Source organism: Nicotiana tomentosiformis, chromosome 2 (genome assembly GCF_000390325.3).
Source record: "Nicotiana tomentosiformis chromosome 2, ASM39032v3, whole genome shotgun sequence".
NCBI classification, from domain to species: Eukaryota; Viridiplantae; Streptophyta; class Magnoliopsida; order Solanales; family Solanaceae; genus Nicotiana; species Nicotiana tomentosiformis.
Window position 1 is genome coordinate 109,672,403 of NC_090813.1, and position 26,830 is coordinate 109,699,232.

The window sequence follows — 26,830 nt, forward strand, 5'->3', positions numbered from 1 at the left end:
AGAATCGGGGATAAAGTTACCCCGATTTTTCGTTAAGAAGCGAGGAACAACGTTACTCGTTACTAGCTCGAGTGAGACTGAGGGTGCCCGCAAATCGGAACCCGGAGCGGACGGAATCGAGCATGGCGGAACCGAGAGAGACTCTAGCTCGAGCAATACAAAGAATCGAGGGTAAAAGAAAAAATGGGTAAAGAAGACAAATGGAGAGCCGAAATATCCTCCATCAGCCGGATATTACGGTGCGGATCACGCTCGGTATTGGTTGTAGATCGTGTTTTCGTGAGAGAAAAGAAAGAAATAATTTTTACCTTATTTAGACTTGTATTAGGGTTAAAACTCCTCTACTATATAAAGAGAAGAACCCTTTCATTTTTTGGGGACCGTTGCTAGCACACATAAGGTAATAAAATTTACTTTGACTTTTTGCAATTGTTTAAGTGTTCTTTAGTGGTTCATCCGTCTATTGGAATCGGAACCCTATCTCGAAGGCTTAATCGGTCATTGGCAATTAAGTTAAATGGAAGGCTTAATTACTACGTCAATTCGGTTTGATCGTTTCATTTCATTTTAATTTAATTTACTGTTCTTTGACCATTTGTGTTAAGTTAAATCATATATCCTTTAAACCGCATATAAATTTAATTGTTATCCGTTTTAAAGGTAAACATTGTCAATCTTAAATTTAATTAAGGAGGATGATATGCAATCCTCAGTCTACTCTATTCAAATTCATTTAAATAATTCATCTGAATTAAACTACTTTTACGCTAACCATAAATTGACGATAACATTAATTTCTCTTTGTTCGGGATTGAAACATTGACAAGAGGGGTTGCTCTGATGGTAAGCAACCTCCATTTCCAATCAAGAGGTTGTGAGTTCGAGTCACTCCAAGAGTAAGGTGGGGAGTTCTTGGAGGGAAGGATGCCGATGGTCTATTGGAAACAGTCTCTCTACCTCATGGTAGGGGTAAGGTCCCCAGACCCCACTAGTGAGATTGTATTGGGTTGTTGTTGTTGTCCGGGATTGAAACATATCATAATATACAAAGCTCACACAAGAAGAACTGTACAATTCACTAAGATCCAAAAATTAGGAACTATAGTTTTTGATCTTCCTGTGACGAAGGAAGGGAGACATCCACAAGTACCACATGTGAAGCAAAGTGCACTGCACTCGTGTGATGGCAAGAAAAAGTTTGTTAGACCAAACATTGTCAATTGTTCATTGTCATATATTGCAAGAAACTCTTAGAGACATCCGACCAACTGTCGTGGATAGTATCTTTATGAAGATTTCCTCTAAAATCTATGTCAGCTTAAACCACTTCTCAATGCTACTAAAATATTTCTATCGCATCTTTACATAGATCTTATTGATGCAAAACTATAATAGCCACTGTATATAAAAAAAGGAAGAAGACCAGAGAAGTTTATACTAGTAGTAAAAGAATGTGTTGGGCGAAGAGATTCCTTACACAATGTTAGAATTTATTAATTAATTCAGCAATCGGAGCATTATTATAGGAAAGTGTAAAAGGGCAAAGAATATGGCATGTCAGAAAATGTTATAATATGGATTTTAGGTGACATTGGAAGAAGAGGAGTTTTGGAGTTTGGTACATGGGCATGTGAGAGATTTTAGAGGAAAATTTAAAACGAAAGACGTTTTGGATAAGAGAAAAAGGATGTGGTCGCAGTTTGTCCATAAGGTGAAGAGGGGATGCCCATTTTTTGATTGGACTACTCCATTGCATGGTTCAAAAAACTCATTTAATCAAATTCTGGAGTTACAGTGAAATAACTTTAATTTATTCTTTATTCGGAAATATAACAATTCAATTTGATGCCACTTACCTAGATGTGGTGCTTGTCCCTCGAAGTGAAGGGGGCATCTTAATAATTGTTTGATTGGTTGATTTTGCTCGATATTGTGTTGGATTGACACTACAAATCTAATTCATAACTTGAACTTAGCTCCAATTTTTTTAATCAATTTTTTAATTAAAATTTTAATTTGTGATGGAGGGAGGCCAAATATGAAATAGGTAGCTTGGACTATGCTATGTATTAATGATCTTTTATAATATAGGAGATCTTGATCTTTTATTTATAGTTATTGTATTAACTGGTCGAAAGCATTTATGTCGCTACAATATTTCTCATGTCAAAATGGCTATAGAAGTTTATTAAGGGTCAAATTTAATTTGGCTCTTGAGAGCAAAAAGTGATACTAATAAATAGTTTGATCGCATTGAATAGCTCTGTGCATAATTGTTAAATTAAAAGATGATAAGTTCAATATTTACAATCCATTAGTTAACGAGAATTCTCTCAAACTTTTAGAAAAGATTACTACTACCTCCATTCCGTTTCGATTGATGTGAATTTAATTTTTTTGGGTCCGTTTTAAAAAGAATGATTCCTTTTTAAATTTAAAAATAATTTTGCTTAAACTTATAATTCTACCCTTAATGAGAAACTTTTATAATCATACAAATACTCTTGCCCCTTTTTGAATTATTTAGGACCACAAATTTCAAAAGTCTTCATTTTTTCTTAAACTCCGTATCCAGTTAAATATGTTCACATAAATTGGAACGGATGGAGTAAGTACTAAGTTTTCTCGTTGGGAGAAGTTGGTTGACCATTAACATGTAACGTGGAAATTACGCTGAAATGGTTCTTTCTTCCAAGTCTTCTGAGTATACTATAAATTGCAAAAGCGAGGCAAAGTCTAATTATCTACACTAAAAGAAACGCAGTCCTAATTCCAATGTTTTAAGCCATGAGTGACCCATGTGTCACCCACAGTATGGTCCAGTCCTTATTTCATACTAACAAAATATACGAACCTTACGCAGAAGAAAGCAGCCAAAACAGTAGAGAAGATTAGAGACGGGTTTAGCGAGAAAATTATCTTACACTTATCTTTGATGAAAGAAGCCGCAAGTTTAGATAGAATTTACTGACTTGAAATTTACTTTGATGTAACAGTCCCAATCAATCAACACTTCAAATATTTTATATAGTTTTGTTTGTGACATTCGCGTGACCAAATTCGCAATCTTATATCTCTCGTTTTAAAAAGTTTCACTTAATAAACACTCAACTAATTAGAAACTAAAACAAATTTGAAATAAAAGTAATTAATGCGTTTCTGTTTGTTTTTAAAATAGTTAAATATAATTAGGTCAATTTATTTAAACCACTAATATTTGGGACTGTGGTGGTGGTGTTTGGGGGGCGGGGGGAATTAATCAACCAATTATGTTTTAATTTTAAAATTACTTTGGGTCAACTATGTGTAATACTTCCTTGTAATTATTAAAGCCCGTTTAAGTCTGCTTTGTCATTTAAACAACTCAGCATAATCAGATTACTTTTGCACTAATCCGTAATCTATCTTGAGATTAATTATACTTTGCTAATTCCACATTGAAGCAGCTCAATAATTATAACTATAGCCTTACATTATATAGACCAATGTTTCAAACCAACAAAGGCCATTCACAGGCTAACCTAGTTCCACCCCCCAAAAAAAAAAAAATCAGACTTTACTGACGCTATTTTTCAATATATATATATATATATATATATATATATATATTGTAAGAGAAAATGAGATGGAAAACACTGTTATAAAAGTAGGAGAAGGAAATGGAGGGGTCGTCATCTTATTGCTATAACTATTAACAATACGGATAAAAGAGAGCTTTGTTTAATTGGGAAAGAGTTAGTGCCCGTTTGGATTAGCCGATAAATATCAGGTGCTGAAAAATACTTTTAAGTGCTGGAATTGATTTAATAAATAAGCAGTTATGTGTTTGGATACAAGTGATGAAATTGATAATAAGCTGGTGCAGTATTTGATAAAAAAATGTTGATAAGCTCTTTTTATGTTAAAATGACTTAAATAACCTTAGAAGTGTTTACACTTATTAGGACGTAATTTCTTCAAAATTTTAGATTCCAAATCGATCCAAATACAAAATATTCTATTTGTCATTTTATTTTAAATACAACTGTGCTTAGATAAGATAACTTTTATGATAAATATAATTTATTTTATGATAAGCATATAATCATAAGTTATAATAATTAATAAATTGATAAAAGTTTCTCAGTAAAAAATAAACCTAAATAGGATAAAATATTTGAAGAGAAACAAACACTGTCTTTATTACCACAACACTTAGAAAGCAACACACCAAAAATTTGATATGTCATCATTTATTACATACAGTTCAAAGATTAATACACAATCACATCGATATAAATATGCAAAGGAATAGAGAATTTGCTTATCTTAAATAGTCAATGAGTATTGGAAGAGGCGGGGGAGGGAGGTTTAGGTTGAAATAGTAATTGAGGCGGTGAGTATCGATGTAAGAGTTTTGTTCTAAAAAAGAATATTTTAAGGATAAAATATTAAAAATTTTGGTCAAACTTAAAGTGATTATAAACTAAAAATTTATAAGATGGGGGCGACTAGCTTATGACTTATCGCTTTTGACTTATTTTTGACTTATAAATACTTTTAACTTACGAAACGCGTATATAAACCGAAAAGTAATTATAAACTAGTTTAGCCAAACACCCCTCTCTTAGACAACAACAAAGTGAGTAGATTGTGTCAGATTGGCGTGCGTAATACTGTAGCCAATACTAAGAGGAGAGAAGAAAGGATATAATTAGAGATTGCAGGAGGATGTTTCTTAACACCTTTATTTGCTCAAAAAAGAAGCCACCCCCACTTTCCCGTTTCAGCTGATACACACTTTAAAAGAAGCTAAATACAGCTAGGTAATTTGTAGAGTAATTAGTACTTAGTTTTTCTTCGTTTTCTGTACTGGGATTTCTGAGAAATAGTGGTGGTGGGGACGGTGGTGCTGATTCTCAAGTGTTTGGAAACATTCTTGAGATTGGCATTTTGTGAATACACGGTGTTGCTTTGGTGGCTGGCAAAGATTAGATTAGATTAGCGACAACTCATCTTTTTCATGGTTGGTTTTTTGTGTTCTTGTTACTTCATCTTTTTCTTCTGATTGCTGGTAGCGGTTTGTGCCCTTTGGAATTTCCTCTTGGCTTTGTCCCTCAAAATTGTTCTTCTACTTCCTCTTGTGCTTTTATACTGTATTTGCACTCTTTCTGTACCTCAGTTTGATTGATTTGCCTTTACTTCGCATGAAATTTCGTAGCTATTGCGGTGAGTCTTGGAGATTAATCACTCAAATAAAAAAAAATCCCTCTTTCTTTTGTGTCTTAAAATGCACGTTGAATTGGTTTATTTTTGTTGTTCTCTCTTAAAGATACTTTCTTTTTTCTGATTTTTGCTTGGCATTGCACTTGGGTATGTCAATCAACTTAGCTTGCTTAGATCGGGATTTCTAGATTATTTCTTGCTTTTTTGGGGGAAAATATGGCTTTGGTGCAATGTGGGACAATTGTCTTTTGTAATTGTATTGGTGGTTTTCTTTTGGCATGTTTTCAGTTTGATTTTTTGTGTCAAGTGATATGTTCAATGTGATGCTCTGTTTTAGGCAATTTTGCTTTTTTTTACCCTTCCAGTTCAGAACACATTTTTGGGTACTTGTGCATGTTTGTTCATATATATGCGACACTTGCAAACCAAATTGATACTTGTTGCCTGCAATTTTGTTATGTTCTTGAAAACATACCCAGATGATGTTTCTTTGTATTACAGGTCCTTCAACTTCATTGGTGAGAGGGGAGCATTGAATAGAGGAATGTGGATTCTGGTGTTTGCTTTTTCAGAGAAAGCACGGGAAGTTGTTTAAATATTTATATATTAGCACCAGGAGTGGAGGGATAAACAATTAGAGGAAGGGCGGTGGTCTCAGTGGTGAGCATGTGGCAGTAACACTGGTTTTGAGAGCTCAAAATTTGCATTTTTTAAGGTATTGAGTCGGTTGGTCAAATATCTTGGACTGGCATTTTGTGGTTGGTTGTGGTTGAGCTTACAACTAGAATCAGTAAAGAAGCCAACCCTCTTCCTTCTTGAAAGCTTGTGAAGTTTGGAAATATAGCACTTTTGGTTTACCCTTTCCTTAGCTTTGTCTTCTGAATTATTGAAAGTTTAGGACTGAGATACAGTAGCTGAATAGATACTTTGAACACCAAGATGAAGTTTATGAAACTTGGATCCAAGCCTGATCAGTTTCAGACAGAAGGAGATAATATCAGGTCAATAATTCATCCATCTTTATGAAATTTTGTTTATTTCCCTTCCCAGCATTCCCCACCTTCCTTTTCCCATCATTCCAATTAGATAGTATTGTTTTTGTTCTTATATGTCATATTTTCCGGATGATATACTTTTATATATTTGTAGTGCTATGCCTGTTTGAATCTGTTGTCTTTGTTAATGCTTGGTTTTCCTCTCATATAGTTACTATGTTAAGCACATAAAAGGAAAACGGTATTTATTCACTTCTTTATTCTCAAGCATTTATTCACAAGAGGTAGATGGGCATGGATCATTGGTTAGGCAGCAATATTCTTGTGCAGGAAATGGTTGTGAAGGTCAGGATTAGAACAAACAATTCTCTTAGTTGTACCAGGATTTACTTGCCTCAAGCACTTAGTTTTGATTCCCCTCTTCTCAAAAATATCACAGACGCATGTGCAAAGTAAGATGAGACTTTGAGACTTACCCTGAGCGTAATTTCTACTCTATTTCCTGCCAACCTAATCTTTAAGTGCTACCAAATTCACTGTGTTGGTGTGTGCTCTTTTCTTTTATAGCTTATTAGGTATCTCAAAAGCTCGTCTGCTTCACCATTTTCAGTTAGTTGCCAAAAGTAGTACAATTGGGAATGATATATTTTACTTTAAACTAGGATAAAATAGACTGCAAACTACCCAGTGACATTTATAGCACCATTTTCTCACTCGAAACCGTATCATGAAATAGAAATGTAGAATTACTTCAGAAAAAATGGAGTAGAGTACATACTCTTCTTTTTTAGCATATGAGAACTAGATATGAAAAGGTGCAACATAACTTAGCGCCTTCCAAAAGAAAATCCTCCCAGGACACAGTCAAGAAATAATGAATGTTACATTGCCAACCATCTACCTTAGTTCATTTCCAGATAAGTAGCTTAGTAAGCTGAGGGATTTCTTCTTCCAACATTTAATCAGGTTTGAATGAAATTTCCTCTAGGAAGGAAAATATTCTCCATTTTAACATGAGAGTTCACCCCCCCCCCCCCACACCCCCCAAACTGAAACTTATAAACAGGGGAAAACCTTACTACAAGCACTTAAGATCATATATTAATTACACTGCCTTGGCAAAAGCTAGCCTTTCGGCAACAAATGATTTCAGATTGTCCTTTATTAAGCCAGGAAAATGTATCATCTCCCCCCCCCCCCCCCTTTAAAACCACCCAGGTGTGCCCTGAATGAATTTTTAATAATAAGTACCTCAAAAAGAGACGTACAAGTAAGGGGGGCTAGACCTTACCTTACTAATCCAAATGAGGGGTGTATCATCTCAATTTCTTACTACTAGTTTTTTTGTTGATATATAACATGCTGGCTATGTGCATATTGTTTGAAATGGTTTCATCAAGAACATGATGCATAAGATTCCTATGCAGGTATGTAGCAACTGAATTGGCAACTGATATGGTCATCAATGTTGGAGATGTAAAATTTTATGTCCACAAGGTATGTTCTCCATCTTAGGGCCATATTTGTCACTCTTTTCTTGGCGTGTTTAACATATAAAATTTTGAAGTACATGTTTTAGATACTTTTAGACATGATATTCCAGAAATACTAGCCTAAGGTCTATTAGTTGTCCATTGACATTGACATGTCGACACCGGTTATCAAAGTGGTTAAACCATAAGATTGTATTTACGGTGTCACTTTCAGCATGCATCAGCCAGACATTGCATTCAAAGTGCAAAGTTTCTTAATTCCATCTTGTTATTTCTGAATGTTCAGAAGAGAGAGCCTAGCAAAGGAATACTCTCCATGAGAGAGAGCCTAATCCTTCATTATATCAATAGTGCACATGCTGATACTTGCAGACCAATACTCATTTCCCTGTTGTTGCCTGCTTATTATCTTATCCATCCGATACGTTACCTGTTAATACTAACAGGATTATATTTTCTCCAGTTCCCGCTTCTGTCCAAGAGTGGTAGCTTGCAGAAGCTGGCCGCACATACAAATGAGGAAAGCAATGATGAAATCAACATCCACGATGTACCTGGTGGACCTGCAGCTTTTGAAATATGCGCAAAGTTCTGTTATGGTATGACAGTAACTCTGAATGCGTACAATGTGGTTGCAGCTCGCTGTGCAGCTGAATATCTGGAAATGTATGAAACTGTAGAGAAGGGTAACCTTATCTACAAGATTGAGGTCTTCCTTACTTCTAGCATCTTCAGGAGCTGGAAAGATTCAATCATTGTTCTCCAAACAACAAAATCCTTTCTTCCCTGGTCCGAGGAATTAAAGATTGTTAGTCATTGTCTAGACTCTGTAGCATCTAAAGCTTATATTGACACCTCAAAGGTGGACTGGTCGTATACGTATAACCGTAAAAATCTTCCATCTGAAAATGGAAGTGATCCGCTATGGAATGGTATGAAAATGCAACAGTTTGTTCCAAGAGACTGGTGGGTTGAGGACCTTTGTGAACTTCACATTGACATGTATAAACGGGTTATAACGACAATAAAAACTAAGGGAGGAATGTCTCCAGAAGTAATAGGTGAAGCATTGAAAGCGTATGCCTACCGAAGGCTACCGGGATTCAGCAAGGGTACACTACCAGGAAGCGATCCTGTGAAGTATCGGTACTTGGTTGATGCAATTACTTCTCTGTTGCCGACAGAGAAAAATAGTGTTTCTTGTAATTTCTTGATCAGATTGTTACACACTTCTATCTCTTTGGAATGCGGAGAAACAGTAAGAAGTGAACTGAAGAGGAGGATTGGCTTGCAGCTGGACGAGGCATCGGTAGCTGACCTCCTCCTTCGAGCCCCAGCTAGTGAAGCTACTACATACGATATTGACATAGTACATGAGCTTGTTCAACAGTTCATACTGCAGCAAAGGAGTGGTCAGAGCGATTATACTGAAGATAATGAATTGCAGGAGATGCCCCCTGCATTTGCATCAGATGCTTCCAAGGTTAAGGTGGCAAGGGTGATTGATGGATACCTTGCGGAAGTTTCTCGAGATCCAAATCTACCTTTGCCTAAATTTGTCAATCTTGCTGATATGGTTTCTGGCTTCCGTAGACCTTCCCATGATGGAATTTACCGTGCTATTGACATGTACCTTAAGGTATCCATTTTGCATTTATCTTTTTCAAACATCATGTTTATAGTTTTTGGGCTTCAGGTATTTGAAAAGGAAAGCAATTAATGGGTAAAAACCACTCTGTCTGCTCCTTGAGAAGCACCAGAGGCACATTTTTGTGGCTGGTTTATCATCAAGAGTTCTGAATAATCATTTTCTTTTTCTCAGGAACATCCTGAGATCACCAAGAGTGAAAGAAAAAGAATTTGTAAACTAATGGACTGTCGGAAGCTATCAGCTGAGGCTTGCATGCATGCTGTGCAGAATGAGCGCCTTCCTTTACGCGTAGTTGTACAAGTGCTGTTCTTCGAGCAAGTCAGAGCAACAACATCATCTGGTGGTGGCAGCACTCCTGACCTACATGGAACAATTAAAGCCTTGCTTCCAGTGGAATCCCATGGGAGCTCAAGATCTGCTACTACCAACACAGAGGAGGACTGGGATGCCGTTCCCACAGCTGAGGAGCTTAAAGCTTTGAAAGGGGAGCTTGCTACTCTAAGGTTAAGAGACAAGGAAGGGAGCAATGATAGTAATTTGAAAGACATGAAACTGAGTGCCGAAAAGGTGGCTGGTGGCAAAGCAAAGGGTTTAATCATGTCCAAGAAGATCTTCTCAAAACTGTGGTCCAATAAAGATAGACTAAGTGAGAACAGCAGCTCGGATACATCAGAAAGCCCGGGGTCTTCCAATGCTGGGGAATCAAAGTCCACCCCATCAAGAAGTAGGAGGCATTCCCTGTCTTAATATTAGTTGCAGATTAACCAGTTTCTCATATGTTATGTTAAACGTTTTACCCCCTATTGTTGCTAGGAAGAAGCTAAGTCTGCCACTAACCTTTGAAAAGGAAGAGAGAATTCCCCCTAAAAAATTTTGAGCATTTGAAGAATGTATTTGCAAGGTAGATGAGCTTGAAACTGAATTGGATCCTCTAGTTTGATAGTTTTTTCATTGTATTCAATTGTTCCCCAAGAGAAATATACGTCTCCTCCTTTATTTAAGGCCCTCTTTTTACAAGAACAGAATTGGTTTTAGATATCAAGCACAATATATCTTCTTCTGGACCGGACCTTAAAGAAAGAAGTCCTTATGTAGCAGTGGACATGTATTGCAGTTAGTTTGTTAATTTTATGGTGATAACTGACTAGGCCATGGTTAATTAGGGAAATAGTTTGACTGGCATGGTAACATACTAGGCGGAAACGATATAGAGAAGACATGAAAAAGAATTAGGGGGATACAACACGAGCTGTTGAACACTAAACATTTTGAAGTAACAAATATTATATGTATAGCCTGAATTAGCCTAACATTAATTACAAGAAGCAAAGGTGATTGTCAAGAGATTCAATTAGCCTATATAACTATTTCATAATCCATAGATCTTAATGAACCTTTTTTTTCGTCTTCTACTTTGAGTCTGAATAAGAATAAAGGATTGCTCGTTACCTTAACTTTTTATGGGTAGGGTGTTGGTGGAAATGACGTCAGGTAGCCACTCTAAAGTACTTCTATTAGGAATTAGCAAATGTGTTCTAACTTTCAGTTTTTTCGGGATAAAAATGTTTTGAATTGTCCTGAAGTTACGATATCTAGTTTAACATTTTAGGACAAAATAAGTACTGACTAATCTTTAAATATTATCTCTAAGAATGGATGTTTGTGCACCTACCCAAAAAGGTGTAAATTGGGAGCCTTGGCAATGTGTGCTATAGGTACGTACACTTTGCTTTGTACAGTTGGATAATATATCTGGTTATGTTTTGGGCCTAACTGTTGAATGACAGCAGCTGTAAAGGGTTTATCAACAAATTTTATGACTGTCTTACTTATTATTATTTTCAACTATTATTAGTACTCCTCATTTGTTCTTCATGTTAACCCGAAAACTGATCTTTTCTATTCGCAATCGTATGTCGCCGTTTATTTAGGTCGAACTTTATTGGCATTTTACACTACATTCTGGATAAATATTTTCTTAATTATTTGAGATGTATTATATATCCTCCCACTATCTTAATTTATTTGAAGTGTCACTATTTGGATTTCAAATAAATCTTTCTTTTACGTTGCTTTTCTCAAATAGTTCTTAAACATTTTACTATTTTCTGAAAATTATGTCTATACCTGATTTTTTTTTTTAAGTTTCTAAAGTACGTCAAATTATTTTCAGAAAATCAAGGAACCGAAATAATACCCGTAGTCCAAATTCTGTAATTCATTTTTTTTGACAGAGAGTAGTTTTTAGTTGACTGCATAAAGGGAGTTTGGGAGTGTAATGGAGTATAAGATTTCTCAGAGTTCATACCATAAATTTTGAACTTTAGAAATAATACATTGAATTTTAGCATATCTTTGTCTGGTCTTTGTAAACATAGACATTTCAAATTGACAATGGGATCTTTACACAAATAGCCAACCGAATTCATTATTTTCTTTTTCTAGCCGGTATTGATTATACATCAATTATACATGATTATATACAAATTGTATATATATATATATATATATATATATATATATATATATATATATATATATATATATATTTGCCGGCTATTTTTAGTTTAAGTGGTTGGGTGAGCTGCTATTTGTGTTAATTGAAGTTCCAACAATTGAAAGGGTTATACAAAATACTTAAATGGGTTGTCAAAAATCTCAATCTTATAATTTCGCTCACAGAGATATTCTTCTTATTTGTACCGCCACATTTTTTTTTTCAAGACGACTACTTTACTTTATTAAGTACTCCTATAATATATGTACGAGTATAATATTTCCCAGGTGAATATACACAAGGACAAAAAATATAAGTAAAACAAAACATAATGAAGAGAGGATTTGTACAAATATAGGAGTAGTGGGCAAATATTGAAATGGGCCACAAAATCCAACTCTCAGCCCCACAAACCTGGGCCTTTTCTTTTAAGGCCGTACTTACACATACAAAACTAAGTAAATGGATTTATGCATCGCCTACCGACATTCCATTATGGTACTTTGTTTTCACATTGGAATGTTCTCTTAAATCATGATTCTGCCTCTGAAATGTTAGTTCTCTAAATCTGAGTTGTTGTCATTCTTTTTCGTGGTCCTCTAGATTTCAATTGAACTACAAGGACAAAAGCAATGCTTTCAGATTATTGAGCTTTCACTTCAAACTGTCTACTATTACTACGTACGTACTGCTTTCAATCAGTCTCAATGAATTATGGCTTTGCATACTATATCATTTAAAGTATACCATTTGCATCAATTTCTTATGTTGTGACACTTGCAAAGAGGAATAGCGAGAGCACTATAGGGTATGTTCTCAATCAAATGAATAGTTGAAAATCATGGGAAATCAAGGTTCAATATAGGCAAAGAAAAGAAATATAGTTGATTCCTTGTCATCTATTAGTAAGAAAATTCATTATTTGAAATACATTAAATCTTTGACTAAGTACACAAAACTGTAAAAGCAATCAAGGCCGACCAAACTTGACTTGTATTAATTTGTAAAAATAAATGCTGCTTTTCTCCCACCTTACCTAAACCAACTATCGAGGATACAGTTAGGCTCAGTGTGGAGTTTTTTACAAATTCAAATGTTGGGCGCCGTTTGTTTCTCCTGGTATTGTTTATTTAGTAGTATAAACGTAATTAAATATGGTTAGGATCTAAGTTTCACACTGTCTGAGTCAAAGCTTGCCTAATTCGTTTTCTTTTTACCCTATTGACACAGACAAGGGAAAATATAATAGTATTGAACAAGATAGAAAAATGTAGAGTAATTAATGATCTATATCCAATCTGAGATTGTGATTGTGCTTATTTTGGTCTTGAACAATGACGTTGTTAATGCGATGACTGGGACAGGCGCGAGGCAAAAATGATGCGCCATTTGGATTCTATTTTTGTTTGGAAACCAAGATTTTGGGAAAAAGTTTTTTTCTTTTAAAGAAGGGTCAATTCACACTGAAACATAAAGTACTAAAATCACAATCTTGTGACCTTGCATTATAGGGTTCCAACTCATCATCCTCATCTCAAAGATTGGCTGGCCTTTTCTCTACCTTGAAAAAAAGAGAGAGGGCAATTTAAGATTTACTAAACTACAAATAAGGCTCACGCTAAGCACTTATCTTTTTTATAAGATGGGACTTTTAGATAAAGAAAGGACTATCTTTGGAGAATATTCGTATTAATTTTTGTTAAAAAATATCTTTATTGAAAAACTTTTTGTTTTAATGAAAATATATATTTCCTCTATTTCATTTATGTGGAACATTCCTTACTAGTTTGTTACAAAAAAATTATATATTTTTATATTTTTTAATAATTTAATTTTACATTCTCATTTTACCTTAATAATATGTTTTTGTAGTCCAGATATATCTTGACATGTAAGCTCCGTACGAGTAAAATTACATCACAAAATTGAAATGAGGGACTATGGTATTTTCAAGTAAAATATGGTGCTGTTAGTTTTTCCTAAAGCAACACATATTCACATCCAACTAAGGACCCATTTGTCCATAATTTGTTTCGGTTTTTTTTCTTTCAAAAATGAGATTTTCAAAACAAAAAAAAATTTACTCACAAATCTGCAATACTTATTAAAATGAAATACATGTCCAAACACAATTTTAAATTTCAAATACCATTTTTAACTTAACTCAAAACACTACTTTTTTTTCAAAAATTATAATTTTTAATCCAAACGCCTGTTAATAGTATGGATAGATTGGGCCCTTCTTTCCTCCCGAAAGCGTTCGCCTTTTGCTCTCAATTGAAAGACGGTCAAAAGGGAAAATACATTATGATACAGTTTTTTCATTGGATTATATATTGTCTGAAATTGACTATCCATAATGACAACTAACACTTGATCTCACACATAATTAATCATCACCAAGCAAAGCCAGTCATCAAAAGTAACCTTGGCTTCATGAATTGTATGATCATAAAACAACTTTTCCAACTGGATAGATTAGGATTCCCCGTGAAGTTTTGATATTTAGATGAAACACACATGATTTGACACATAACTTTCAATTTTTATTCTAGATTCCATAATATTATTGCTTGATAATACAAAAAAAAAAAAAGTTGAAAATTTAAGTGTGATTACTTGCAGAAGAAATTTCAGGGAAATAATATTAATGGTGAACTGCATATACGTGGTATTATTACTATCCATACACTCAAACTTGTTAGTTTCAACTCCATACTACACGTAATTCTTATGAAAACCTTGCCAATCATGACAAGGAAAAAGTTTTAAATTGCATTTTCACTTGGCACATACATTATCATAGGGTTTAAGTGGGAGAGTAGGAATTTCATGCAAGAAAAATATATGATCGGCACTCAATTTATATTAATAGTCACGACGAACAAAGGGTTTTTAGTTGCGTTTTCCTTTCTTTTAATTTTTGACTCCATCTTGCTCCTTTCAATATTAACATAATATCAAATCAATTATGAGGACCAAAGTGTCTAGTTTTATGTCTAAGATTCGATGGTGATTGATCATGTAGAACAATATGATGGTCTGATTTTAGTATCCAACTCCCACTACCCTCTTGATAGGTACCCCAATAGCCAATATTGTATGCAGATCAAAAAGACTATCTTCAGACTAAACTCTTTTCTGCAACGCCAAAAACCTATTATATGCTCCATATTACTCAGATAGTAACGTTACAATTTCTAGCACTGCCAAAAGGAACAAAATTAAAGATTGTATAATTTACTCCCCCACCATCCAATTATTACTTAGATAGTAACTTCCGTAATATATGTTTACAGATAGTAACTTCAGTACAGTGCAGTCCGATTCATAAAGTATCTCGTGTTCACGCATGGTTCAGAGAAATGCCATAACTTAAGGGTATATATATGAACAACTTACTCGAATATAAATATTAGTGGTTACTTCAACAGCTCCAATTCCGTGAACTATAAGTCACCCGTAACAACTTTACATACATTACCAATGGAAGAAATTCGTGGCTTGTCCTAATCTAATGGAGACCACAAAAAAGTAGCTAGTGGAAAGAAATGGTCCCTCATTTATTCATGTGCAGTTGAAATAAGTGGAAGTCTGATCCCCCACCCCTCATCAGTTCCAAGTGATCCCTAATCACTATCTTTCTAGTTCCATTTTTGTTTTCTGTTTTCACAAAGAAACAAACATCCCTTGCACAGCTCATACTTTTTAACATAATCATAACACGAAGTAGTGTATTTGTTTTGAAAAGACAACATGATGAATAAGAAAGAAACCAAGCCAAGAAAAAGGTACTTGGCTAGCTTATCTTAATAACTTCACACAAATGGATATATATCTCCTAGCTCTAGCACATCAAGTTATTCCATGTTTTTAAGAAGGGTCCTCCAAATTTGTCAATCTCACATCCTCTTTAATTGTAGTCACTTGAAAATACCACTTATTCCTTTACACGTACAAGCACTAGCACAAATGGTATACAAATTTGTGTGATTGCCTACTGTGGAAAAACTAAGCCAAATGTAAGTGATCATCATTCCAACTTGCACACCTCTCATGTCTTCTTTCAAACTATAATAAGACGAACATATTTTGTACAACAATTTTTAAAATGGTTTATCATAGATCATGATAGTGCCTTTCAAGTTCCATGTTCACATACATTATGGTGATATATGACTTGACTATAGAGTTTAAGATATTAATTTATCACATACTTTATTTAATGATTGTACAAAAATATTCAAATAAACCCAAAAAATTATTGGGATAATAAATAAATAGTTTAGTTAATTCTTAAAAAAATTATTAAATCGTAAATAATAAGTCAGTTTTGAACATTTTTGACATATGGAGCAATACTAGTGAAAGAAAACGCGTGAAAATGATAAAAGAATTTTCTTGTTAATTGTTAAGTTGTGCAAAATAAAAATTCATAATAAATCATTTTGGAATCCAAAAATTAAAAAAAGTGATAATTTCATTTGTACGTCAATAATCAAAATTTACTGTAATTTCAAAATCTACAATAAGTAAAAACCAACATCCAGAACTCTCGCTTAAAGTTAGATGTGACAACCTTTGCACTATCGAATCTCGCTATTTCTATTTAGACGGAGAGGAGTATTTATAGTAGCATATTCTGTGAAATATAATTTCAAACCTTTTTAATTATATTCTCTTTTCTCAAGTCGTTTACTTTGCTCCTAAACTTTAGAATAAGGAAAGACAAAAAGGATGGGATAGACTATAGAGAGAAGCCAAAAGATAACAAATTCCAGCATTTGACAACAGAAACATCTTCTCTTTGGCCGAAAGAGGATCTAAAAAGCCACATCCATTTACATAAAATGTGGGATATTCCCCCCCTTTACAGCAACCAACCAACAACAAAAAGTGTTCTCTACCCATATCTTCAACTTATATAGTTAAAAGTTTAACTGGCTTCAACCAAAAAACAGAACCTACCAAAAAGGAAATATCAACTTTTTCACCTGCTTTTTCTTTGAGCTTCTAAAATTAGATTTCACTATTCCTTGTGCGAAAGGACATGACATATATGAAACTACTACTACTATAAAGTTAGACTTCTCTAGGATCAACAAAAATAGAAAGACCAGGTTGTGACTTTGTCCAGTCACCTAATGACCCGTCACTATAGTCTTCCCCTAGTCGTTTCATGCACCATAAATCCTCTGCGCAAGATAGCTTTTTCCAGTGTGGAATTGCTAACCTTAACGGTTCACGATTTGCCACCTCCGTCGCCACCACGCTACACCGCGACTCTTTAGCTAGATTATGTGCAAAATCACACAGGGATTTTGTTAACTTTTCAGCTAATGGGCCTTTTCCACCAAGCCCATACAAAAAGTGAAGCCCAAATGGCCTGAAAACCTCCGGCACCGACGGTACTTTGAGCCAAGGAAAAGCCCGGTCCACTATACGAGTCGTCTTAGCAAGAATCTTTGTCATTCGCGACGCGCCACGAACCTCAAGATTGAACACGTCCTTACAGTTCCACACGCTGAGCACAGCCCATGACTCGGGCTGACTCGCCAAAAACTCGTCCACTCCGGGCCAAGTTTGGGCCGAGTAAAGCCCCTTTGGAACCGCTAGAAAAGTACCCAGATTGAGTTTGTTGTATAGAATAGAATCAATATCGCGTGGGAAGAACTCGGTAGTGGAGAACCGGCGGCGGTATAGTGTTTCAGCGTCAGTTGGGCTGAGCTTGATAATAGTGACCCGACTTGATACCCGGGCCCGATGAGCGAAAACGGGCTGGACCAAAATGGACGGGGTACGGAACTTGGAGTAACCGCATTTGTTGGTGAAGAGCTTAATGGAAGCTTGGTTGTCGTTTTCAGTAGCTATGTACGAATATTCAGCACCATTAACTCTGAACCACTCCTCCATTTCGCACACCAATTTTAACCCAATTCCCATTCTCCTGCAAAAAATATCAAACATATCATTATATTGTCGCTATATTGAACAAGATTCCAACAAAAAATGGCCTATCTAAGGAGTAGAATATTGTTAAAGTTGTTTGAGTTGAGTATAATAATATGAAGACAAAAGTGATACCTTTAGAATGTGTCCACACAATGAACCATTTTTAGCAAAAACTAAACTATCATTGGTCGGGTGTGTACTTAAATGAAGATCTAACATAGAAAACTAAATAAGCTTTACTATTACAATCTCTATTTATTTGGATTGTCGGCATCAATAGATAAAGAGAAAAGGAATATGAGTAGTAGTAGTAGTTACCGGTGAGAAGGAGAAACGCGGAGGCCTAAAATATAGGCGAGTTTGGTGAAAATAGGAAGGGGTTGAGGATGAGGTTTAGTAGAAACAGAGCTGTTTTTAGCATTCCTTGACAGCTTTTTACCGCACGTAACGGTTTTAATACAACCTCTTATCATCCCTACTATTGCTCTCTCCTCTTCGTTTTCTCCATTATGCACCACTATCTCTGCAACCTGATCATCATATATAAAGAATGTGCGGTTAATATAACAAACAACGAAAACAAAAATCCAAGCTATACTCATATAGTAATAAAGTTTTGTAAGAATGAATATTTACCAGCATGAGATAAGCAGGAGAATGGCGGACTCTGCAAATTGGGTCACCTAAAAGGTCAGTAAAAAGAGAGAGTTTGCCACTCGGTCCAACTTCGCATCTTCTCTCCACTTCTTCCACTTCCCTGCAATCTTTTTTTGCATCAAATTCTCTCACCACTATTGACACTACACCATTCTCCACCATCTTCTTTTATCTTTTTTTTCTTCCTTTTGCTATGCTATAAAGACAACTGTAACAAGACCAAAGAGAGAGGCTTATATAGATGTAATAATACTCTACTAAGTATAACGTGTAGTGGAAGGTAAAAAAGCAGAGGGGCAGAGGAAAAGCTTTTGCTTATCGAAATTGAAGAAAAACACAAAGGAGGATTCAACGAAGGAAGAAAGATATATGAACGACAAAGAAGAGACTGAAGGGAAATAAAAAGGTTCGAAAGAAAAGGGGCCGTTAAAAAGCTTTTCTTCTTTGGGTGTTGCTATTAGTGAAGTGAGTAGTTGTTCATGATTATGCAGAACTGAGAAAGGAGAAATAACTAGTGATTGCTTCTTCTCTTCTTTTGCTAAATTAGATGTGGCCTCCCTTTTTATACTGATTTTTGGAGCTGTCTTTTCTTTTCTCTAGTCCCCACCCCTTTTCTCTCCTCCCTTTTTTCTAAAAAGAAATATGAGTAGGAAATGCTCTGCAGTTTAACAAACCCCTTTTTTAATTTATGTTTTTTGTCTTTTGCTTACTTAATGGAAGAGGCTTTTATCAAAGAATAAAATATGTTTAAATTATATGGATTAGAAAAATTAAGTTTTATAATTATAAATATATGCTGTTGCTCCGATTTCTATGTGTGGGACTACTAATGAAAGAGTTAATATTCGTACTAGTAACTGTTTTCGAATTTATAATTAATCATGATGATCATAAGAAAAGGTGGGGAGAAGAAGAAATGGCGGCTGTGGCTGCGCAGTCCCATTCCCAATTGTAGGTTGTTCTTTCTCTTTCAACTTTAAATTAAATACCCATCATCACTTAAATTTGTAATCATTACTACTCTTAAATACACATACAATACTTCCTTTCCATATTCACCCATTATCACTTCTCAGCATACTATAACGCCTTACCGCATCAAAGCCATCTCATGCCTTTTGACATGCACCTATCCTATCGATATGCACATATTCAAATTTCAATATCTTTTTCTTGTATATATTATATTAGACAAGAGTTAAGATCAGATTAGTTTCATTAACTTCATTTTCCAATCATTCATCATACAAATCAATAAATTTAGGGATGAAATTAGATGTAGATGTATGAAAATTTGTTGTAATTGCCCTTTCTTTGACGAAGATATGCACTTACTGATAGGAAACTCAAAGAAGAACTAGAAAAGGCAAAATTCGAACATTTTAGTTTAAACGACATGAATACAAATAATAAATATCTCCTATATAAGTTTTCACGATCCGGCAGTTATCATATATAATAAGGAGCCTTAATAGCTCTGCTTCGTATTCATGAACCATTCATCTTAGTCCTTCATGCATTATTAATTAATTTATCTTTTTTACTTTGGATTTGTGCTGTTAATTAACGTTTTATTTCTACAACAAATACAAAATTACGCTATAACTGGTGCTAAGTGGCACAGAAACCAATCAAAAGTGTTGATGCATGAATGCCACTTCGTCGGATGCGTGATAATGCATGATAGGAGCATGAATAAATGACTAATACATACATTTATAACGGAACTTGAATAAAAAAGACGTGGGGTGGGAGGTAGAATCGCAAACGATTAATTGAAGAAGACAAGGAGATCGATATAGAAATTAAAAGCCGCATTCTTGTTCAGAGCTAGCCGCTAGGGCAGCTATAAAACACTAGTCTGTAAACTATTAGCCCCAACTGAAATCATTCCATAATATTTATAGCAATCCTGACACACAATTGTAGTGGAGTAATTGTTTTAACCGATATAAACATCATGCAAAAATTTATCTCTAGATATACCCTGATATGACAACCAATTCAATCCTAACAAAGCCATAACTGAAATAATTTTCGAATTTGAAATAGAAATTTTTTAGTTCTTCTTTGTTTTCTTTCAATTTTCCTTTTTGTACTCTTTACAAATACGTGCTGTATTTCACATGAAATATTATAAAAAAACACAATTTCTAAATTTTTTTTAAAAAATAATTGAAAGGACAGTATCCGAAGGAAAATTAACTCCTAACAGTAATAGGGACATATAAATTGAGTTAAATGAGGTATTTGAAAACTCTTTTTTTCATTTTGGCTTTATCTTATCCCTATTTTATCAACGGTGCCACTAGTAGCTACGACTTGTTTTTGTCAAAATATGCAGTTCGTTCTCAATTATGAAATGCGCAAAAGCATTTAGGTGGCATTTAGTAGTGGATAATTTTTGAAATCTTGCAAAAGATTTTCCAAAACATGTTTATATTTTTCAAAGAAGTTTATTTTTAAAAATTCTGAAGAAATGATTTTACAGCTTTTTTTCAAAGAAAAATTACTCCTCTGACGAAGCACTCGTAAACCTTAAATAAAAGGATAGCGATCTAACCCGTTTTCTTTTATGGTAGCTACTAGTCTTTTAAAAATATTTTTCTCAAAGCAGTCCAAACAACTTAAAGTTATTTTAAATTCAAAGCGTAAGATAAACAATTCTGTATAAGGTCGAAATAGTTTCGACCTTCGTACGATTGATCGAGGTCGAAACATAATTGATCGAAGAAAGATTTTGTAATATCAAGATGGATTCCGAAGATGGTATGAACGAGCTTCAGATTTCAGGTATAGGTCAAACACCGAGTTCGAAGTCGTTATCGAGCTCGGGTCCGAATCGAACTATGATGAGATGATTTCGAGCTTAAGAGGCTAAGGTCAACCGATACCGAACCCGAATCATCACCTGATTCCGAGTCCACAGCGATCTCTAGAAGTAATACCGACTGGCAGCGAGGCCTATCAAGCTCGAGCTCACAGACAAGAGCCGTTGCAAACACACTAAGGAAGAGAATCTCGGCGGAAATTAAGGAAAAACTGATTTATCATGGGTTCTCCACTATGTATTTTTAATTATATCTAAAGTAGGATCCTCCACTATAAAGAGGATGACTACATTTCTGTAGACATGGCAGTTTTTTGCTTGCATTGTAATCCAAGCACCATGTTCTCCTATATTCAAGGATTATTCTTTTTAAGCTTCATTAATTGATTTATTGTGCTTAGTCCTAAAAATCATCTTCTTCCAACCTTGTTTATTTTGCATTCTTTGCAATCCATATTTAGTATTTCTATCTATCCCTACGATTTGTATCAAGTTATACCACATATCCTTAGAATTACGTACAAATTCAACTCTATCCGTTTTTTGGGTAAACAGTTTGGCGCCCACAGTGGGGCTAAGGATAATAGTGATTATTTGATACGAATCTGCAAAAACACACCGTTTTGCGCTTGTTTCCGAAAGTATCTTGGATTTCGGATTAGCAACGACTAACTATCAATCAAATGGCCTTATCTATCGACAACGAAGCTGGTCTTCAAGATGAGAACAACAACTTAACACCCAGTACCGAAAGACCACTTGTCAACGCCGTTGGAGCTCGAATCGAAATGCCGATATATATCAATTCACATGTGGCCATTGAGACGAACCTACATTCTAAACCTGAAAATAGCATTCATGGTGGCACTCGGTTTGCAGCTCGAGATATCCATAACGTCGAGAAAAACGGCGTCAGCTTGCGTATGATTTTCTAAATATTGCAAGCTCGACATGCAGCAATCGCTCGGTTGCAGAGCCAAACCCAGCAACCGAGCAGGCCGGAGCCTAGTCAGCCTTGAGAAATTGCCCACAGAACGGAGTCAGCCATAGTGAAGGCAAATGAGCAAGAATCGAGGACTACTCCCGAAATTGCTAAAATACTCGAGGAGCTCACAAAGCGAGTTGAAGCCAGCGATAAAAAGGTAGAGACATACAACTCTAGGGTTGATCAAATCCCGGGGGCACTCTCGATATTGAAAGGCCTAGATTCCAAAAAATTCATACAGAAACCTTTTCCCCGAGCGTCGGCCCCTAAACCAATCCCAAAGAAGTTTCGCATGCCTGAAATTTCTAAGTATAATGGGACGACCGACCCCAACGAACATGTCACCTCTTACACATGTGCTATTAAAGGAAGCGATCTAGAAGATGATGAGATCGAATCTGTATTATTGAAAAATTTTGGTGAAACCCTATCAAAGGGGTCAATGATATGGTATCATAATTTACCATCTAACTCTATTGATTCTTTTGCTATGCTTGCAGATTGCTTCGTAAAAGCACATGTCGGGGCCATAAAGGTCGAGACCAGAAAGTCGGACATGTTCAAGGTAATACAAAAGGATAACGAGATGCAGGGAGTTCGTATCTCGTTTTCAAATGAAACGAATGGATCTGCCACCGGTCACAGACTATTGGGCTATTCAAGCTTTCACTCAAGGTCTAAACGAACGAAGTTTGATGGCTTCACGGCGGCTGAAGCCATAATCTGATCGAGTACCTAACTATTACTTGGACCAATGTGCAAAATCGATATCAATCCAAAATAAGAGTCGAAGACGACCAGTTAATTTCTAGATCCGTTACTACACTACTAGAAATCCGATAAAAATCGACCCAAAAAAACCGACCAACTTTGGTCGGTAATGGCCAATAACTGTCCAAAACGCGACCATTTACGTGTGGACGGTATTTTAGGGGTCGGAAAGGGATACCGACCAAAGTTGGTCGGCAATTACCGGCCGAATTAACCGACCAATTTTGGCCAGTTTTTTTAATATTAATTTTTATTTATTTTAATTGAAAAACCGACCAAAGTTGGTCGGTTCCTTGAAAAATAAATTTTGCGGGACTCAAAAATAGTTTCCCGCATTTTTGCGCCAAAGAAAACCGACCAAAGTTGGTCGGTTTCGTAAAAAAAAAAATTAAAAAATCGTCCAACTTTGGTCGGTTTTTTGACGGACCAAAGTTGGTCGGTCGACCTTGGTTGGTTTTTGCCGAATTTCTAGTAGTGCTAAAAGAACTACCAACCAAAGGCCGACTAGAGACCGATACCGGCCATATAGCGGAAATCCTACAAGCTCGGTCTAATAAAATGGCAATCAACTACCAAGTAATTGGAACGTGTAACGCTTAAAACGATACTTACGCTAAGGTACAACCCCCCTCCCCTTGTTCAATCATATTTCGAAACTAACCCTTGTAAGTGTTCGACCAAAGATGGACGGATTATTCAACTCGAAGCGTTTAGCATGATTTTTGTCCCAAATGGATTTTTTGGCAAGGTTTTTTAATGAGGCAACCATTGATCGTACTAACTTAGAACAATTCAATAGTATCTGAGGCCTCCTTACAATCAACCTCGAATACTGGGAGGCATTGTCATTGAACATATATGCGATGATTATTAAGTTCGGTGCAAAGGAAGTTACTTCATTATTTCATGGCAAAAGTGTCTCGACAGGAAAAATTATAAGGGCCAAATGGTCAAACGAGCCATGCCCATGTAGTTGGCCCGAGCCCTGACACAAAACATGAACACATGTATAATGACTTACAAAGAGAAATTTCTTCTTTATCGATATCCAAGAAGAAATCCTCTATTTTTGAGATCTATTATACAAAGCCTACGGGCTACTTTTAGTTCGAGTTCGAGCAAGCACTCACTCGACCATCACGCCTATGGGCTACATTACTTCGAGTTCGAAATATTTACTCAACCACTAAGCCTATGGGCTACTTTTATTTCAAGTTCGAGCAAGCACTCACTCGACCATTATGCCTACTGGCTATATTACTTCGAGTTCGAATCATTCACTCGACTACTAAGCCTACGGGCTATATTACTTCGAGTTCGAATCATTCACTCGACTACTAAGCCTATGTGCTATATTACTTCGTGTTCGAATCATTCACTCGACTACTAAGCCTACGGGCTACTCCTATTTCGAGTTCGAGCTAGCACTCACGCGACCATTTCGCCTACGGGCTACATTACTTCGAGTTTGAAACATTCACTTGACCACTAAGCCTACGAGCTACTTTTTTTCGAGTTCGAAAAATTCACTCGACCACTAAGCCTACGGGCTACTTTTATTTCGAGTTCGAAACATTCACTCGACCACTAAGCCTACGGGCTACTTTTATTTCGAGTTCAAATCATTCACTCGACTATTAAGCCTACGGGCTACTTTTATTTCGAGTTCGAGCAAGCACTCACTCGACCATCACGCCTACGGGCTACTTTTATTTCGAGTTCGAATCATTCACTCAACTATTAAGCCTACGGGCTACTTTTATTTCGAGTTCGAGTAAGCACTCACTCGACCATCACGCCTACGGGCTATATTACTTCGAGTTTGAAACATTCACTCGACCACTAAGCCTACGGGCTACGTTTATTTCGAGTTCGAGCAGGCACTCACTCGACCATTACGCCTACGGGCTACATTACTTCGAGTTTGAATCATTAACTCGACTACTAAGCCTACGGGCTACTCCTATTTCGAGTTCGACCAAGCACTCACTCGACCATTGCACCTACGGGCTACGTTACTTTGAGTTTGAATCATTCACTCGACTACTAAGCCTACGGGCTACTCCTATTTCGAGTTCGAGTAAGCACTCACTCGATCATCACGCCTAAGGGCTATGTTACTTCGAGTTCGAATCATTCACTCGACTACTGAGCCTACGGGCTACTCCTATTTCGAGTTCGAGCAAGCACTCAGTCGATCATCACGCCTACGGGCTACTCCTATTTCGAGTTCGGGCGAATCACCCACTCGACCAATCAATGCCTACGGGCTACATTTCTTCGAGTAAGTTACTCATTATTTCGAGTTCAAACGAACACTCGACTATTTAAGCCTGAAGGCTGTTCGAGCCCGATAAAGCAAAGGGGACTACCCACAAAGCCCGAAGGCAACAGTGATTAAAATTCAAACTATCTAGCTTAAAAGGCTATTTTGCTTCAAAAGGAAGAAAGATTTATACTTACAAATTTTTGTACAAAGGCAACTCAGCCTAAAGGAAATTCTTTATACAAAGACCGAAAGTGGTATCAAAAGAACGCAACAAACTACCTAAGGACCTAAATGGCTCAATCTTCATCGGAAGACATGCTCTCGGAATTTTCCTCTTCTTCAGACTAATCCGAGTCATCGGAGTCCTTCTCAGGAAAGGCCAACCTTCGAGCTTTATTCTCCTTCGCCCTAGCGACTTCAATCTCGGCCCCAATATCGAAGCCCTGAGCTCTGACCTTCTCGAGAGCTTCTCTCCGAGCTTTCTATTTTGCATGTTTGACCATGCTCTTAGCTTTGGATTGGTTAACCTTAACATCGATCCTGAACTGAGCCACTTTGGCATCGACTCTTTTATTGGCCTTAATCACCTCAATTCTGGCCACTTCAAATTCATTAGCCAAATCTGCTTTATCTGAAGTGGCCAAATCCAACCGATGCTAAAGCTCTTTCATCGTTTCGATCAACCCCGAAGCATTTTCTTTCGCAGATCAAAGTTGGGCATCAGACAACTCCAACTGAGCTTGAACGACTTCCTTTTTCGAGGCAAGGATATCCATACACTTTTTAAATTCTTCTACCTCGTCCAGTTGCGCATCTACTTGTGAGTTAAGTCATCCAATATGCTCGATCCTCTGCCGAACCTGCAGAATCGGATCGTTAGTGGTTATCTCTTTTTCATCTTTACTGTCATGGAACGTTCGGAATACTTGCTCAACCATCTCCTCGTGCTCTTCCCGAGCAGCTGTCAAATCTGCTCGAAGGTTTTCACTAAGGAGCTTGTACGAGTCACTCTTCTTAGTGAGGCTCCGAACCTCGTCATCATGCTCCTCCTGGATTCGAAGAAAGGCCTCATGATGCAACACCGAAGCCTTCAAATAGAAGGAGAAACATTAGAATTACCTACAATTCTAAGTGTAAAAGAAGCGGCAAGAACGCCATTAGAGTTACCCGATTCAAAGCATGTTAGGCCTCGTTGAATAGACAGGTGGGCCCCACCGCATTCATCACTGATTGATCTTCTTCGGTCACCAAGGACCGAAGGTAACTGACAATCCTCATAGGGGGGAGAAAAAATTTGGGTATCCTCAGGTACAGAGAGAACTATCTTCTGCCTACGGTCGGGATCGACACTCGGGGCTAGGAATCGGTCCACTAGTTTGTGAACCGATGAAGGCTCGGTAGAACCCCACCATAATGCTTTTTTGGGTACCGGCATTCCACCAAAACCGGTAACCTCTTCGAGGTACCTGACTCAAGCCCCTCCAGAAAACCATGGATATCGGGCGACTCCTGAATGCCCTCATAG

At 36.4% G+C, this 26,830-nt stretch overlaps 2 protein-coding genes across 6 annotated transcripts; one reads left to right on the plus strand and one right to left on the minus strand.

Moving 5' to 3' along the window:
• The first annotated feature begins 4,620 nt into the window (after nucleotides 1-4,620).
• On the plus strand, nucleotides 4,621-10,345 carry LOC104119853 (phototropic-responsive NPH3 family protein NPY3-like). 3 transcript variants are annotated; one of them, XM_009631447.4, is made up of 5 exons: nucleotides 4,621-5,005; nucleotides 5,707-6,206; nucleotides 7,628-7,697; nucleotides 8,157-9,332; nucleotides 9,516-10,345. In XM_009631447.4, the coding sequence occupies exons 2-5, from the start codon at nucleotides 6,145-6,147 to the stop codon at nucleotides 10,089-10,091; spliced, it is 1,884 nt and encodes a 627-aa protein (XP_009629742.1). In that variant the 5' UTR covers nucleotides 4,621-5,005; nucleotides 5,707-6,144; the 3' UTR covers nucleotides 10,092-10,345. The 3 variants fall into 3 exon arrangements, with proteins under 3 accessions (XP_009629742.1, XP_009629743.1, XP_009629744.1); XM_009631448.4 differs by having other exon boundaries at nucleotides 4,621-4,805; XM_009631449.4 differs by lacking the exon at nucleotides 4,621-5,005 and adding an exon at nucleotides 5,063-5,208.
• Nucleotides 10,346-16,665: 6,320 nt separating this feature from the next.
• On the minus strand, nucleotides 16,666-19,034 carry LOC104119854 (probable N-acetyltransferase HLS1-like). Of its 3 annotated transcripts, none has more exons than XM_009631452.4 (3): nucleotides 18,430-19,034; nucleotides 18,112-18,323; nucleotides 16,666-17,788 (listed from the first exon to the last, which is right to left on the minus strand). In XM_009631452.4, exons 1-3 carry the CDS (start codon nucleotides 18,610-18,612, stop codon nucleotides 16,924-16,926), a joined length of 1,260 nt encoding a protein of 419 aa, XP_009629747.1. In that variant the 5' UTR covers nucleotides 18,613-19,034; the 3' UTR covers nucleotides 16,666-16,923. The 3 variants fall into 3 exon arrangements, with proteins under 3 accessions (XP_009629747.1, XP_070052059.1, XP_018634445.1); XM_070195958.1 differs by having other exon boundaries at nucleotides 18,477-18,612; XM_018778929.2 differs by lacking the exons at nucleotides 18,112-18,323; nucleotides 18,430-19,034 and adding an exon at nucleotides 17,926-18,102.
• Between the last annotated feature and the right edge of the window lie 7,796 nt (nucleotides 19,035-26,830).